We start from the raw sequence: 13,553 nt of genomic DNA, 5'->3' as shown, positions 1-13,553 counted from the left end.
ATTTTCTCATTTGACAATGACAAAAGATGACACTTTGGGCGGCTTTTGTCCCATTTCTTCTTTGATCATGTCATATAAATTAAAGTTATTTATATTGAAGATCTAAAGATGTCATAATTTTATTATTGTTTGAATTCAAATTAGCTTAGTTTATTATATTTTATACCTTATATAAAGGCTTATCTCTTTCATACACAAGGTTAGACTTGATTAATAAAAAATTGCTTAAGCTTGTTCTTGCAACTTATATTCCTTTATCCTTACTTTAGCGACCAGAGTTAGGTAGTAGAAGAACCTTAGCCGGTGGTTGTTTCTTTTAGGCCGAGGGTGCCCTTAGGTCTCTTGTTACTTTGTTCAATTTATGTACTGTTGTGTTTGTTCTTCCTCTATCCTTGTGTATTGTTAATATTTGAAGGTAACTCACCTACTATCGCTACAACTTAACTTGGATCCACATCATATGACACCACAGTAGATTGGATTGGATTTGATTATGGAGCAAAATGAATATTGAACTTTGATTGAAAAAATTTTTACTTTGGATTTGATTTAAACTAAATAGATATTAAATATTCAAATTAATTCGAATTATTTTTGTTTTACAAAAAATATTTTTAATCTTTAATTTGCACTTAACTCATTCGATTTTAGTTTAAATTTAACCCAAACTCTCACTAGAATTATTAAATCAAATAAGTTAAAAATTTTATCCATTGAAAGATTTAAACCCAAACTCTTATTTTTAAGGAAAATTATAATAAATGCCTAAAATTAAAAGGTGTTAAGTGAAATTATCCAAAACTCTAAAGATTAAGCAAAAATGCCCTCAATTTGGGAAATGACCAAACTGTCCTCATATATAAAACCAACATTTCCCATAGATTTACTGTTCAAATTCAGAGAAAATTCATATCTCCTACGGGAACAATGAGTTTTCGTCTTTTTGTCAATTTTTTGTGTTTTTTGGCAATTGAAAATGACAAATAAGGATAATGCATCATCTCACTTCTTGTTTAAATCAATTTATTGTTAGAAGTATTGAGATTTGAGAGAGATTTTGAGGTTTGAATTTTTAGGGTTTTGATTTTGAACCATACATAAAATGTTTTGATTCTTGATTGTTTTGCTTGAATTTCTTGAGGGGTTTTGTGTTATTGGACGTGTAGATTTGATTTGTGTTAAAATTAGAGGCTGAAATGACGATTTTTGGTTAAAAAATGGGTTAGATCTGTCGGCACTACGGTAATCTCCCATGGGCGGCTATGGGATGGGAGGAAAATTTAGCGTTTTCAAAATTTTAGGGAGAGGGAGAGATTCACAGGGTCCGTGGGAAATTTTACACTGAACCGTGGGGCAGTCCTTGAAAAATGTGGGTTGTGTAGAAATTGACTTTTTTTCAACTATAAGGCCTATAAAAGATTAAAAAATTGATAAGGGGGCAAAGGAAAAATATTGGACCTATTAAGAGTGAAAAATTTATAAGGGGGTAAATTGATATTTTTCATATTAAGGTTTTTTAACGTGTAGTTTTTGAATTTCATATCCTTTTTTCCTGTTTTAGAGTTTTTTGATATGTAGTTTTCAAATTTAATATCCGTCTTTTTATTTTTGGCATGTTTTATGATGTAATTAAGAAATTTCAGATCGATTTTTCAGTTTTCTTATTTCTAAGCTATTTGAACGTGTAATTTTTAAAATTCAGATCTGTTTTTTCAGATTTTCAAACGATTTTTTAATTGTTGACATTCTAGGGTATTTCAACGTATAGAATTTGAATTTCAGTTTTGATTTTTTGATTTGTTTCATTTTAGGATATATCGACTCACACTTTTCAGATTGTCGAGTGATTTTTTGATTGTTGATATTTTAGGGTATTTCAATGTACAGAATTTGAATTTCAGTTTCGATTTTTTTATTTTTGTCATTTTAGGATATATCGACTCGTACTTTTCATATTTTCGAGTGAATTTTTTATTGTTGACATTCTAGGATATTTCAACGTATACAATTTGAATTTCAGTTCTATTTTTCTAGTTTCTACCGTTTAAAGATTTTTGGTTTTTCACATTCTAGGTTATTTCTACATGTAGATTTCAAATTTCATTTCCATTTTTCAATATTTGTCAATTTATAATATGTCGACTTGTATTTTTTTATTTAACTCCCTATAATTATCTAACATTTTATTTAACACCCTTGTATGTTGTCTCGTATCAAAATACATCTATCTATTTCTAATATTTCATTTAAAATGTTCTTACAATGTTTAATATCAAAATACCTCAATATTTTTATAACATTTTTTTAGCCCTCTATAATTATTTAACACTTCATTTAACACATTTTTATATTATCTTGTATCAAAATAGATCTATTCATTCTTAACATGTTATTTAAATCCTTTATATATTGTGTAATATCAAAATGTGTCCTATATTTTTTTAACAATTCATTTAACCCTTAAATTATTATCAAATATCCAAATACCTCATTTACATGACATACAAACTAGATTTAACAAATAAAATTAAGTTTTGAGTTAAGATTTATATAAATATTTTTTTTTTCACGAATTAATTTTTTCGATTCGAATTCAAAAATACGAACTTCTTCCTTTCGAACAAACCTGTAGTAATTGATATTAAGTAAAAATAAAAGTGAGAATGAGTATTTAAGTGATATGAGAAATGTATGTAATAAGAGTGATAGTAAGAGGGTTTATATAGATGTAGTGAAGGGTAATTTTGGATTTAAAAAAAATTAGGGCATTTTTGCTTAAGAATAGGAAAATTAGGTGTTTTTACTTAATAAAGGGAAATTATATTAAATAGCCAAAATTAAGGGAGTTTAAGCGAAATTGCCCAAAACAATCGAGTTTAAGCAAAAATGCCCCATTTTTGTGAAATGACCAAACTGCCCCTATATATAAATAAAGAAATTTTCTTATTTCCTACATTATTTTTCCACGGTTCCATGTGCAAATTCAAAGAAATCTTTGGTTCCAACGGTCATCCCATAGGCGAAGAGATTTTTGTCGATTTTTGTGTTTTTCGACGACTGAAAATAGTAAAGAAGGTTAGTACATCTTTCTTACTCTTGTTTGAATCAAGTTATTGTTATTACCATCCCGAATAAATGACCTAGATACCGACCTTTAAGGAAAATAACGTTAATGCAAATAACAGGTCAGAGATATTCTCTGAATGCACGAAAGGAACATCCTAATGCCATGAAAAAAATACTTAAATCGATGGTCATCATTCATTTCAATAGCTGTAACAATTCCCGAATTAGTACATTGTAAATTATAACAATAATCTAGTAAGAGCATAAATGATTCCTCTAGTGAGCCTCTCAATGAATTTAAAGCCCAGTTTCTTGCCCGTCAAGCCTGTGAATATGAAATGTCAATTTTATACCAGTCGGCGATGTCCATAATTATTTCTTTAGGCCAATAAATTTGATCAATCAGCACAAACTTTGACCTCATTAATTGACTTAAAGCTCGGGCTCCGACTTGTCTGTGATGTGGTATTATTTAATCAACTAAATATATGTGGGTTGGATTCATTTGGTTGATTTGAAACACTTCACCAACTTTGGACTTGCTTGCATGTATATACCACTGACAATTTTCAGCCTTGCACTTAATTTCCCATCACCCCTTGTCAGACTTCTTGATCATGAATTGAAATCCTTTTAGTAGGGTAAATTGCTTCACAACATCTTTCAATTGTACTTTATTATAGAAAATATCACCAAGTTTTACACTATTCTCTTCTTGGATCGATCTTGTACCACCTGATGATATTGATGACTATAGAGAAAAATCAGGAAGCCACCTATACGGATCAGTCTGGACATTATTAAAAAATGGCCCAGAATAATTTTTATCACCTAAAATATGATCTTCAAGCTGTAAACTATTCATACCCTCGATAATAGGTGACATATACTCGGGCTCTGCCTCTTTAGAAGGAATATCGGGTATATCATTTTCATCAAAGTCACCCTAGTTACCCTATTTTTCTCTCCATGAGCCCATAAGTTTACAATATACAATGAGTCATTACTGAAATCAATTAAGTTTTCCAAATCATATTCTTTTTTCACCCCACTAATTTCTTTATCATCATCATCTTCTTCTTCTTCCTCCTGTCCTTCAGTTGGGTACATGTAACAAAAACATGAATACATTCTTGTAAGTATTGAGACATATCAATATTAGACATCTTCATCATTTTGGATTTGTATGGGGCAGTCTAGCTCAATTTTTCTTAACTTCATTGATAGTTGAAGGTAGTTTTTCATTGGATTAAGACCGCAAGTCTCCTTCAAAAGTTGAATAAATCCCTCAAATGTTGTTTCATAAGGAATTTTAATCAATTGTTTGAATCTTCTAACATATTTCATTGTGTTGTCATCACCTTGAATCCATTCTCCTTGATAACGAATCAATGCATAACCATTCATTTTAATTATCAATCTTACAATAACAAGTTTTTGAAAAAATTTATTCATTTATAACAAAAAATCTGTAATAACTATTTAAAACAGTCTTACAATTATTAATATCAAAATACCTCTCACATTGTTCTAATATTTCATTTAACCCTTTATAGTTATTTAACATTTTATGTAACACTCTTGTATATTACCTTATATTAAAATGCATCTATTTATTATTAATATTCTATTTAAAACGTTTTTACAATGTTTAAATCAAATTACCCCTTATATTTTTTAATATTTTTTAACCCCCTATAATTATCTAATATTTTATTTAACACCCTTGTATGATATCTTGTATCAAAATGTATCTATTTATTTTTAATATTTCATTAAAAACGTTCTTACAATGCTTACTATCAAAATACCCCCTATATTTTTTTAATATTTTATTTAACCCTCTATAAATATCTAACATTTTATTTAACAACTTTGTATGTTATCTTGTATCAAAATGTATCTATCCATTCTTAACATTTCATTTAAAACGTTCTTACAATGTTTAATATCAAAATACGCTCATATTTTTATAATATTTCATTTAACCCTCATACTTATCTAATATTTCATTTAATACTCTCGTATGATCTTTATTATCAAAATATATATATTTATTTTTAACATATTATTTAAATCTTTCATATATTATGTAATATCAAAATACCCCCATAATTTTTTTAAAATTTTATTTAACCCCCTATAATTATCTAACATTTAATTTAACATTCTTTTATATTGTCTTCTATCAAAATACATTTATCTATTTTTAACCTATTATTTAAATCTTTCATGTATTATATAATATCAAAATATTTTTTTATATTTTTTTACCCCCAATAATTACCTAACATTTCATTTAACACCTTTGTATGTTGTCTCATATCAAAATACATCTATCTATTTTTAAATTTCATTTATAATACTTTTAAAATGTTTAATATCAAAATACCCCTTATATTTTTATAATATTTTTTAACCCTCTATAATTATCTAATATTTCATTTAACACCTTTTTATGTTGTCTTGTATCAAAATATACCTATCTATTCTTAAAATGTTATTTAAATCCTTTATTTATTATATACTATCAAAATGCCCCCATATTTTTTTAATATTTCATTTAACTCTTATATTATTATCTAATATTCAAATACCCCCTTTACATGACATATAAACTATTTTTAACAAATAAAATTAACTTTTAAGTTAAGATTCGTATAAATATCTTTTTTTTACGAATTGACTTTTTCGATTCGAATTCAGAAATATGAACTTCTTTGATCTGAATAAATTCGTACTAATTGATATTGAGTAAAAATAAGAGTAAAAGTGAGTATTTGAATAATATGAGAAATGTGTATAATAAGAGTGAGTGAGAGAGTTTATATAGATGTGGTGAAGGGTAATTTTGATATTTTAAAAAAATTTAGGGTATTTTTGTTTAGAAATAGGAAAATTGGGTATTTTTATTTAATAATAGAAAAATTGGATATTTTTACTTAATGAAGAAGTAAAAAAGATGTTTAATTTAATTTCCCCTTAATAAAAGGGTAAAGTGAGCCTTTCATATAATTTTCCTATTTTTAAACTCTATCCTTTTACAAACCCAAACCATTCCTTAGGTTGCATGTATACCTTTAGCCTAGGTCTCCTTGGGCCTTTTTAAGGCCCAATCACTTCAATTTTTAAATAGTAATAATTAAAAAAAAAACAGGAATAAAAAAAAAAACACCAAACTCTCTACCCGGAAAGACCTATAATCGACTAGGGTTTTTCCAGACCCAGACGCGCTACACCAGAGCTGAGAGCTTTCAGAATCGTTTGAGTATTAAATTTTCATATCAATGGCTAACTGTGAGTGAATTTCTCTCCTTCCAGATTTCATTCAGACAAATTGTGCGCCTTTATTTATTAAAATAGGTTTTGGTTATATTTTGCAGCCATGGCAAGGTCGTTTCTTCAAGTAGCGGCAACGGAGGAAGTTGCTACTCCTCTAAGAGTTGTTCAAATCGAGGGACTGGTAATTTTATTTCTCTTTCTTTGTTTAATATTTCGAATTTTATGCTTTTTTTTAATCGTTGATGATGGATAATATATTTCATTAATTTGTTATTTATGACGAACAGGTTGTATTAAAGATAATTAAACACTGCAAGGAGTTTTCTCCAGCGTTGGTGACTGGTCAGCTTCTAGGGTTGGATGTTGGTAGTGTTCTTGAAGTTACTAACTGTTTCCCCTTCCCGGTATGATAAGCTTTTCACTCAAATTCCTAAATAAGATAAGATTCAGGTGTAAATACTGAATGCTTTTTGAATCTGAATACAGATCCAGGAAGAGGATGAGGAGATTGAGGCTGATGGTGCTAATTACCAGCTTGATATGATGAGGTGTTTGAGGGAGGTTAATGTTGATAACAACACGGTTGGATGGTAAGCTTTACTAAATTTAATTTTCGGCTCTGATGAGTGGTTAACAAAAGTTCTATTTGCTAAAAGTGTGAGAAACAAAATTTCTAGGGTATTAGATATTTAGTGAAATTTTTTATTAGCATCCCTCACAGCTAATCATAAATTTAGGATAAAGTTTAAAAAATTTTTTTAAATAGTAAATAAACGTGCGAATTCTTGCTTTTCAGTTAAATTTTAGTGATTTCACATCCTGAAGGATTGTACAAGTTCTGTAGAGTTCAAGTTGCATGGTTCTCTACGATTACTTGAGTTCACTGTAGTATGTTAAAGATTCCAATATTCATGCAGTTTGAATTTAGATACTAGGAATTAAGAATTTAAAGAAGATTTGGCCGACAGAAACAATTAGACAAGAAAGAAGTCTCAATAGTGAGGGGAGCAGATAGATGAAACCCAAATTAGTATTTGGAAAGGATAGGAAAAGGGTAAACAAGAATAAGTGATGCGGATCGAGCTACTGCACACCCTCAATTATGACTCCAGGCTACCAGCAGCAGGGAGACTCTCCAAAATGGTCCCAAACAAGCAGTTCACACACCAATAACCACAGCACAATAAATGTAAATGATTGTAACGGTATTATTGTATAGCAAATGACAAAAGTACTTTCGAAGCTTGTATTAGACTAATTCAAATGAATACAAAAGCAGTCCTCGTTTGATAGTTGAAATTGCATTACATAAGTCAGGCAACCCACATTATGAGAGGTAATACAACTAATGAATTCCCAGCAATGAACTAATCACCACTGATGAATCCCCCAAAACCTTCCAGCTACGAGAGGCTGGCTCTTCCCGTCTGCTGTTCTATTTTCTGATTGTTTGCCTTTTCCCTACCCTCTCCAGGTTTTTCTATCTGTTCTTCTGCTCCTCCTTTGTTGCTCTCCTCCACTTTTTTGGTGCCACATCAGCTTCCCTTGACTTGATGGTTCCCAATGTCTGCTGCCCGTTTATCTTTTCTGCTTGCTGTCGATCTTGGTCTGCTGTGGTTTCCTTAGTTGGCTGGTTGACATTTGTTTCATAATTTGTTGCAGTTTCCTTAGTTAACTGGCTGACATTTGTTTCTCCTGCACTGCTGCCGGATGGATTGTTGCTGCTAGGTGGATTAGTGCTGCCAAGTGGACTTCCTCTTTTATCTTTTTCTGTTTTCCTCCTTACATACACTTTCATTCTAACAGTAAGCAACTTATAGATATCTAGTTCGAACTAAGTTTTATCACCTTTGGTTTACCCTAGTTGATACTTTCTATGGTTTTACTTACTGATTTAAACACATGAAATGAGTCCCAACCTAACATTTAGTTACTCTAAACAGCCTAAAAGTACGTTCAAATCCATGATAAAAATTTAACTAAAAAATTTATTTACAAAATAGTTAAAAACAAAAGCTGGTTACAGTTTTATAAGTAAAATTCAGTGTAAAAATAGAGTTTGGGGAGTCTTTCACTCACCTTACATAATTTATTTACTGTAACATTCATTATTCCTTGGCTGAAGGGATAATTTTTTGTAGTACCAATGAATAGATTGCACTGGTTACCACTTATGAGACTTTCTTGATCTTTTTCTCAATACAATGAAGCCCTTTCTCTAATATTTTCAGGTACCAATCGACACTGCTGGGCTGTTTTCAGACAGTGGAACTGATTGAGACATTTATGAATTACCAGGTATGTTTCTTGTTTGCTTTCTTTTCCTTAGTAAAGGATATGCTCTCCAAATTGCTGTTATAGTATTCTTTGCCCTTTATTGTTTCAGTGCTTTATCAAGCAACATATATCATGTTTCACATGTTGTAAACAGGAATGCTTTTTTTTTTTTTTTTTCTGTGGAATGTAGGTTTTGAACCATGAGTAAATTTTTTTTTCTGGTTCAATGGTGGTTAGGTTGATATTGGTTTCACAATAATAACTTTAAAGAAGTTTACTTAGGGTTTAGAGTTTAGGGTTAAAAGTTGACTTGGTGAAGAAGAAAAGAAGAGTCGAGGTGAGCCTGGCATTTACACCTTGGGGATACCCATGTAATCACATCTTGGAAAAATGCAGTCAGATGCTAAAATGGAGGTCTGAATTTTCTAAATCATACAGGAATATGATTCCTATTTGGAAAAAAAGAACTGGATCTTTACTATGGCAAAATTGGTATAATTGATAATAAAATACCATTAACATGACTAAAGCTGAGATAAGATACATTGGCATTGCTACAACTCATTCCAGGAGTTATGGAATTGGAATATCTACCTTTGATTTGTTAAACCTAATAAAACTTGATGTATCTAGAACTAGCAAAATTTAAAGGTACTCAAAAGTATTCAGCAAATTATCTGGTTGATTGTGTTGTTCTGTTATGAGGGTAATAGTGTGCTGATTTGTTTGTTGCACAAATACTGTCAAAGAAAGATAAGGTCTTCCTTTAAAGCTTCCAAGGGAACAATGAAACTACTGAAAAAAGAAAAATCCTACCACATAGGCGTAACCTTCATTTTATGGCATCATAGCTTTCCTGCTTACTTTTTTCTTTTGTTTCATTTGTACTTTCTTTTGGGTGGTTGCAGGAGAATATTAGACGTTGTGTGTGCATAATATATGATCCTTCGAGGTCAAATCAAGGCGCCTTAGCTCTCAAGGCTTTGAAGCTTTCTGACTCTTTCATGGATCTTTACCGCAATAACAATTTTACTGGAGAGAAGTATGGGAATTTATGTTTTCATTTCAAAATATTTGTTTATGTAAATTGTCAATTTAAACGCTTGTATGTGTCCCAACAGGTTGAGAGAGAAAAACTTGTCATGGGTGGATATTTTTGAGGAAATTCCTGTAAGCTTATGAGCCATTTCTTCTCTTTCTGCAAATTTATAATCATGTCTGTTATTTCTTGCTATTGTTTTTCACACTGTTGTTTAATTTCTCTAAAGACAAAATTATTGTATGTGGTTGTTACATTGTTTTTCTTACTGGGTGAGGGAGAATAAAAAAACACTTCATGTGGTGGTCATTCACTTAAGAGTTTATTTTTTCCTGTTGTGAGATCTTAGTCATTTTTTGTTCTGATTAATTGATTAACTGGCCTAATTTGTGCCTTGATTTGCATTTGAATTCTAGCTGCAACTAATGTATATTTTAAAGATCATTTGTATTTGGAAGTGGAAGTGTGACATTTATTATTTTTTGTTGATGCTTTGTCTGCATTTGATTGACAAATGGGGTATTGTTGCAATTTGTGGTGGTGTTTGTATCACAGATAAAAGTATCAAATTCTGCACTTGTCAGTGCTTTTATGACTGAGCTGGAAGCTGATACACCAGTTACCCAGGTAAGTTAGCAACTGCAACTGGAGAACTTACAGCTTGATCATGAATCTCAATTTAATCTTACTTTGGAATATTCTGGTGCTTTGTTAGTGTGATTATGACCGCCTGAGATTATCAAGCGGTCCATTTTTGGCAAGGAATGTGGAATTTTTGATTGAATGCATGGATGATTTATCAGCGGAACAACAGAAGGTTTGTGTCCTCTTTCCTAGTATTGTATTAGTTTCCATACTGTTTCTTTGACATGATTCATGCTTCTCTTCCAGTTTCAATATTACTACCGGAACCTGACGCGCCAACAAGCGCAGCAGCAAGCATGGCTTCAAAAGAGAAGGTTTTTTTTTTTAATTATTATATTTTTGGCTTAACTTTTGAAAGCTTACGATCTTTCTTGCTGTTTTGACCTGTAAATATTTTATGTTTTTGTATTTACATGGTTTTTCTTGGGGTGAATTTGCTATTATTTTCAAAAGCTGTGATTTTTTCTTTTAAGATTAATTCTTGTACCAATCATGGACTGATTTTATTTTAGAGACATATATGGAGGTCCTGTTGATATGAAATGAGACTTCAGATGTTAATTTTGATGTCCATGCTACACTGACCTCTCCTTGGGCTAAGCTATGTTTCAGCATGATGGTAATCCAGTTTGGATACTGAATTTATGTCTGAAACATTGCCATAATATCAAGAAGTCTTATCTTAGATGGGGAACTTTTTCTGGAAGGAAAATTCAGCCTCTTATTTATTTGCCCAGATGAGAAATATAATAACAACGAAGATACTATTCTTGTGACATAAATCTGTCCTGTCTGTGTTTGTGGAGATATTGCACATTTAGTAGGTATGGTTTGCCTCTTATACCAACATCCATGGTTTTCCATGTTCTTTGATTTTGGTATAAGTTTTTTCATATTTGTGGTTGGTGAGATGTAGGACAGCCTAGAGATTCTAGGGATCTAATGTTATTTTCTTATTTCCCTTGAATTTGTTTTTTATTGTCTTCACTAGTTTGGTTGGGGTAAATTTTATTATTTGCTACTCAGTTTGTGTTTTACTAGTTTTGACTACCCGGCTCTGATAAACCAAGTCATAGGCTGTTTTTGTTTCTCAGACTTTTGATTATGAAATAATATTAATTATCACCTTATAATCAATATTGTTTCCTAATCAGTCTTAAGGAACATGAACAACTGAAATGGTTATTTATGGGGACCAAGTATTTTTAGGTTTTGATACTTCAGCAACATTTCATATTGTCTGCTTTTTATGCTGGATGTGGTTGCCCCCTAGTTCATTTTATCTTTATTTGCAGACCCATGGAACATAGCACCCATTTACATTAGTTAATATAGATTCTGTTTTGTTTTGTAGGGATGAGAACAAGGCACGTAAAGCTGCTGGGGAAGAACCTTTACCTGAGGAAGATCCTGCAAATCCCATCTTTAAGCCAATCCCAGAGCCATCCCGCCTGGAAAGCTTTCTTGTAACAAATCGAATTGCAAACTACTGCAACCAAATCAATGGGTATGCTATAAATCTTGGAAGACTTGCATAGATTTCATTCTTTCTTGCATCTTTTGATTGCAAAATGGCCTACCTGGTCTTTACCTAGATTTCATTTGAATATCACAACTTAAGGTACTCCATACCATGGCCCTTGCTGATTTTTGAACAACAGTTTTATGATTTGGCTTCACAATCTGTTGATAAAAGTTTTGTGCTTCTTTCTATCTTCATCTTATTTTAATATTAGTTTAATTGTTTTGGAAGCTTTTAGGGTTGGGAAGCATAGGATGTTAAAGGGAATTTTTACTGCCCTTTTACCCCTTAACATTTTGATTCAAAAATATGATGTGAAATGATTTGTGTCAAGATCATCTGGTGACTCCTGAAAATGGCATGAATTTCCTTGCTTTCTATACCTTTTGGTGTGCCTTATTTTCGTGGATATATGTCACCAAAATGTGCTTGTGGCAATTTCTAATGGCTCTTTGATTTGATGCTGATGGCTGTAGCTGTAAAGAGTGTACTTATGAGATTACTTGCCTTAAATTTCTTGTAAAATAACTTCTCTTATAGAGTTTTACTCATTGCAATTTATTCCTTTATCAGATTTCCTATTTAATTGCAAAATTTATCCTGTATTATGGTGTCCCCCCATGACAAAAAAAACTTTGTGACTTTGCTTTTCGTTGGAGAATGAAAAGGTTACATGAAAAGGGTAGATTATGTCCTCTGGGGCAGTGGAATTTACTAGGTTGGGGTGATTAATAAATTTTTGTTTGACTGGTTGCAGGGTTAGCGGACAGAGTTTCAACAGACTATATTTGATGAAGGCTTTGCATGATAACTGATTTTAAGCTTGATACTTTTTGACTCCTGTCATTTTGCGATTGGTCATTGATTGCTTGTAGGCAAATGTTGGAAGACAAAAAATTTGGATGGCAAGTAGGCAAATGTTATTTGTAATTTGTTTTTGACAAGAGATTTTATTTATATTTACTGCACTTTGGCCATCTTTCTTCAACAAGTTTAGATAGGCAGCATTTAATATACATGATTTTAATTAGTACGAATCCGTGATAGGGGATGTTCATTTTGAGTTTACTTTGAATTTATAGTTCGAATTTGTTGTTTGAGTTTGGGTTGTTATTTATGTTTCAAATCTGTGCTTGAATTTGACCCAAATTGTTTTTTATTTGAAACTAAATTAACATGGGGAAATCAGATATGGGTGGTCAGGTGGTCGTGGAAGTACGTGTGGAATGGTAAAGATGGGTGTTTATTTTGGTTGCATGGAGAAACGACCTAGGAATAGTAATTTGTTATTACTGGATTTACGTATAATAATTTATATTAATTAGATTTTTTTCATTTCTAATTTATAATAATTCAATCACTGTAATAGTACTTAAACACCGTCAAGGACCGAGGTAACTTTACCATTTTATCTTTCCACGTTTTAACATTAGCACTCTTTTGTGACAACTTCAATTTTACGCTCAAATTCAAGAATTAAATCTATAGTTTTCACCAAATATTTATACTAAACAAATAATAGTTAGCCATAAGGGACCAATAAGTGAAAAGAAGGTCGAAATAAATCAATACTAATTTATTCTATATTAGTTGTTATAAATGAACCAGTGCCTGTTTAGTCCAATAATTAAGTCTCCATTGTAGATCAATTCACATGTTATTACTTCGATTAAATTGAAAAGTAATATACATTTATGTAAAACAACGTGGCAATCCTTCAAA

The 13,553-nt window shown here is 31.0% G+C and overlaps 1 protein-coding gene across 1 annotated transcript; it reads left to right on the top strand.

Moving 5' to 3' along the window:
* The first annotated feature begins 6,220 nt into the window (after positions 1-6,220).
* LOC123206383 (eukaryotic translation initiation factor 3 subunit H) lies at positions 6,221-12,931 on the top strand. Its single transcript, XM_044623575.1, has 12 exons — positions 6,221-6,363; positions 6,450-6,529; positions 6,636-6,752; positions 6,835-6,938; positions 8,580-8,646; positions 9,534-9,667; positions 9,747-9,795; positions 10,220-10,291; positions 10,380-10,481; positions 10,556-10,623; positions 11,664-11,816; positions 12,589-12,931. The coding sequence occupies exons 1-12, from the start codon at positions 6,354-6,356 to the stop codon at positions 12,644-12,646; spliced, it is 1,014 nt and encodes a 337-aa protein (XP_044479510.1). The 5' UTR covers positions 6,221-6,353; the 3' UTR covers positions 12,647-12,931.
* Positions 12,932-13,553: the final 622 nt, after the last annotated feature.

The sequence above is a fragment of the Mangifera indica genome, unplaced genomic scaffold (assembly GCF_011075055.1).
Source record: "Mangifera indica cultivar Alphonso unplaced genomic scaffold, CATAS_Mindica_2.1 Un_0034, whole genome shotgun sequence".
In the NCBI taxonomy this organism is placed as follows: Eukaryota; Viridiplantae; Streptophyta; class Magnoliopsida; order Sapindales; family Anacardiaceae; genus Mangifera; species Mangifera indica.
Note: the sequence above shows the minus strand (reverse complement) of the source record. Positions and strands in the feature narration are given on the sequence as shown.